General features: G+C 35.3%; 1 protein-coding gene and 1 long non-coding RNA gene across 2 annotated transcripts in view; one reads left to right on the top strand and one right to left on the bottom strand.

Annotated features, from left to right (window-relative positions):
- The window catches only part of LOC114923915, a 14714-nt gene extending 11023 nt beyond the window's left edge, over positions 1-3691 (bottom strand). Inside the window, exon 1 of the long non-coding RNA XR_003810735.1 lies at positions 3554-3691. This is a non-coding gene — a long non-coding RNA (uncharacterized LOC114923915). The remainder of the gene's footprint in view (positions 1-3553) is intronic.
- SASS6 (SAS-6 centriolar assembly protein) overlaps positions 1-3910 on the top strand; it is a 25298-nt gene that overhangs the window by 15485 nt on the left and 5903 nt on the right. Inside the window, exons 5-8 of the mRNA XM_029287238.1 lie at positions 2448-2525; positions 2994-3113; positions 3194-3385; positions 3616-3810. Of these exons, the coding sequence (XP_029143071.1) occupies positions 2448-2525; positions 2994-3113; positions 3194-3385; positions 3616-3810 (585 nt within the window). The remainder of the gene's footprint in view (positions 1-2447; positions 2526-2993; positions 3114-3193; positions 3386-3615; positions 3811-3910) is intronic.

Genomic DNA, 3910 nt, shown 5'->3' with positions numbered 1-3910 from the left:
CCAATCCATACATGAAGCAAACTGACACCCACCATAAAGATGTGGCACGACCACGAACACGAAGCCAAACTACAGCAATGAAGCTCACCATCTCAAATCCCCCTGCAACTCAGACTAACCTGAGCACAACAAAGCCCCCACCCAAACAGAACACTCCCCCATCCAATCAGAGCACAGCCAAGCTCCTTAACCAATCAGAGCACACCTCCACCCAATCAGAACACAGCCAAGCTCCCACCCAATCAGCTCAAACCCCACTGGCAGTTAAAAGGAAGAAACAGCTGCGATCACACACACTACTCCCAGAAGCAGGAAGCTGAAGACACCAGCCTGAAGATGACGAATGTGACTTCGTCGAAACGTCGCCAGGATACTTCCAATTTTACGCGGGAGAGAACCCAAATGAGCAAAGACCTACATACAAACACCCGCGAAAACCTCAGAAAACATATATATATATATATATATATGAAAGAAAATTAACATTAAATTGACATATTATTCCCCCCATAGTACAGAAAAAAACCCTAATGTTCTTTTTTTTTCTTTTTAAGAATAGCTTGGGGAGTGTGCAGGGAAATGTTAGTATATCTTCAGGCAAACAGAATATATTGTGATGAATTTTAATAGTGATTCAGGTTATTACCCACAGTAATAGTTTTTGGTGGGAAATTAGGTCAGTGAAGAAACATCTAAAAGCAAATATCTGAATTGTTCCAGGGGCTAGATCATTTTTTCATTTTCCCAGAGTCTAAGCAGAATGCCATCACTTCATGGAACATGGCTTCTTATAACAAAGATGCCATAGGAACAATTATAAAATATACCTAAGATTCTTCATCTGTCTGACTGACTGGATCTCTTAAAGTTTGACAGTGCACTGTATATCAGTGCTGTGATCAGTCATATGCCACTCTCCACCTTCTTTGTATGATGTTTCAAAAAGATGATGATATTTAAGTATGATAGAGGCCTTACAAGATGAGATGGTCTGTTTGATAGTAGCAGAAAAACCAGGTTTCCAGAGACAAACTCCTAAGGAATTAATATAACCACATTAAACTTAAGGAATTAAGCCTTGAATATAGGAATTTCTGTCCCCAGGATATGATTTTGAGGCCAGCATTCATGAACTTGCTGTCTTAAATAAAGTAATTCATAGGAGATCTGCAATTGCATTTGAAATTCTTGCAAATTTTCATGGAAACTTAGAAAACTCTTTAAAAAATGACTGCTTACAACAGTTCTATTTCCTTTTGACTTAGTGGTGAAAATGTGGGATTGGAAACAAAGTATTTAAAGAAAAGGGAAGATAGCATACCTTTAAGAGGGCTCAATCAAAACACAACTCAAAACACAGGTAAATGTGTATACATATATAAATATATACTTATATGTAATTAAAATCAAAGAATTTTCTCAAAATTTCTGAAAACTTAAAAGATATTTCAAGATCAATTCTTATCATTGCAGGATACATGAAGTCCTCTGCACCAAAAAAAGTGCAGATTCCATGCAAGCCTGCAGCACCTTCTAAAACTTCTGCCTACTTTCCTGGATAGCACGTTGTAATTAAAGGTTTATAACATTTTTTTTTAAACAATTAGCATTTACATGCATTCGTTTCCCTTTTGAAATATCAACATTAAAGTAATCAAGTATCAACATCAACATTAAATAGATTTCTGGGTACTAAAGTGAACTAGTTCTAAGATGCTTAAATTACTATGTTTTTCTATAATACGAAGTGAATATTTGTCTAATGGATAGACGTCTAGACTCCTAATTAGTTCTTCTCTAATAGTCCGTTTACATTTTTGCATATGCAAGGTATTTGTTTTCAGTTTCAAGTNCCACTTGAACCCCTTGCCCCCACTTCACAAGGAGGGACTCCACACCGTCTATCTGAGGCACAGTGGTCTCCCTAGGATGAAGGCTCTCCCTTATAATGACCGCTACCCCCCCGCCCCTACCCCGGGTCCTCGGCTGATGGAATGCCTGAAAACCCGGCGGGCAGATGTCTACAAGAGGGACTCCTCCCTCGACGCCCAGATTGATAGTAATACAATGACATCTTAGTTTAACAGACCATTTGAGAGGTAAGGGATGTCTTATTTTTGACTGTCCATTAAATCAAAGATAACAAAGACAGTGTTAGGAAAATTTTATCCATTAAATCCAAAGTCATTTGTTACTGAAGTCTAAATTGAAATTTCATCTAGTTTTGAATGAATATTCTAAAAATATTTTTAAAAAGAACCAAACAGCCTGTGTAACTCCTGTAGTATAAATATGCTTGCAAATGATGTGCTAAATAAGGCAATCTTACAGTACAAGCCTATGCATGTCGACTGATAAAAAACCCTCCAATGTCCAGGAGAATATATTACAATTAATCACTTTGTAGACTGAAAATATATTGATGAGAAACTTTCAATTGTTTATAGGAAGCAAAGTTATTGCTAGAACAAAAACTTAGCAGAACAGAGGAGGACCTTACAAGACAGCTGAATTATACACAGCAGGTAAGAGCAAAGCTTCAGTATGCCCCAATTTAGAGAAAACCAATATAAATATATTTAGCTATTTCAGCTGTTTTATCAAGAGTTTCTAACTATAAAGCTAATGGAACATATATTGCTGAACCTCTGTATAGAAATATTTTTTTTTATCAGAATAGCAAATAATAGCAAAATTAACAAAATGTTATTATATTTTGAAGAATAACAAATTAATTGTAACATAAGCTTAAGTGGGTGAAAGCCTAACTCATTGGAGGAAATTCATGTTTTAATATGCTACAAAACCTTTTTTTTTAAAGAAAACAATTTAGATTAGTATAGGATTGTGAAGGTATGCAGAACAATATTTATATTGCTATATGTTTTAAATAGACAAATAAGACATTATGACTGTGGTCCTTTAATAAAACTTTGTTAGAGTTAAATTCTAGGATTATATGAAACCCTAGTGACTATGCTTTTTTCTCTTAGGCCTTGTCAGAAAAGAGCAGAGAACTAGATAATTTAAAAAGCGAATGGGCCTCCAAGATAGCATCATTGAACAGCAAACACACTCAGGAATTATCAAATGAGAAGGAAAAAACTCTGCAGGTATATAAATAATACAGTGTATAAAACAAATGATTCCTTTTAAAATTAAGAATTACTAAAACACTTTCTATTTTCCATAGGCACAAGCACATTATCAGCAACAGAATGAGCAACAGAAAAGAGACTTGGAAAACTTGCATCAGAAAACTGTCCAGCAACTGCAGAACAGGCTGAAGGAGCTGGAACTTGCTAACAAAGACTTAATGGAAAGGAGATACAAAGGCGATTCCACAGTCAGGGAACTTAAAGCAAAATTATCAAGTGCAGAAGATGTATGTAACATTTGCCAATTTGTCCATTTAAAGATCTGATTTTCATGACTTAACAATTTCTAGCTGTATACTTTATAAGCAATTAAAAATACAGAAAATATTCCACATTATAATAGGTGAATGTAATGCAGTTATATGATCTAAACAATTGTTGCAGTGTATACTTACTTTTTGAATCAAGCTTAAATCTTTAAAATACTTTAGAATGCTTTATTTTCCCAATCGATAAGGAATGCCAGAGAATGAAGCAAGAAGTTCTATCCTTACGTCGGGAGAATACTACCTTAGATGCTGAATGCCATGAAAAAGAGAAGCAAGTTAATCAACTGCAGATGCGAGTTGCTGTTTTGGAACAAGAGATCAAAGATAAGGACCAGCTTGTTGCTAGGACAAAAGAAGTATTAGAAGCAACACAAGAGCAAAAGGTTCCTAGCATTTTCCCCCATAGTACCATTATAACAAACGTAGTCATTAAAGTTCATTATGATCTAAAATGTTATGTTACGTGTTTGGCTTAAGTGTACG

The sequence above is a fragment of the Protobothrops mucrosquamatus genome, unplaced genomic scaffold (assembly GCF_001527695.2).
Source record: "Protobothrops mucrosquamatus isolate PMUCROS unplaced genomic scaffold, P.Mucros_1.0 scaffold_267, whole genome shotgun sequence".
NCBI lineage: Eukaryota > Metazoa > Chordata > Lepidosauria > Squamata > Viperidae > Protobothrops > Protobothrops mucrosquamatus.
The sequence above is the reverse complement of the archived record's forward strand: the minus strand, read 5'-3'. Positions and strand labels throughout refer to the sequence as shown.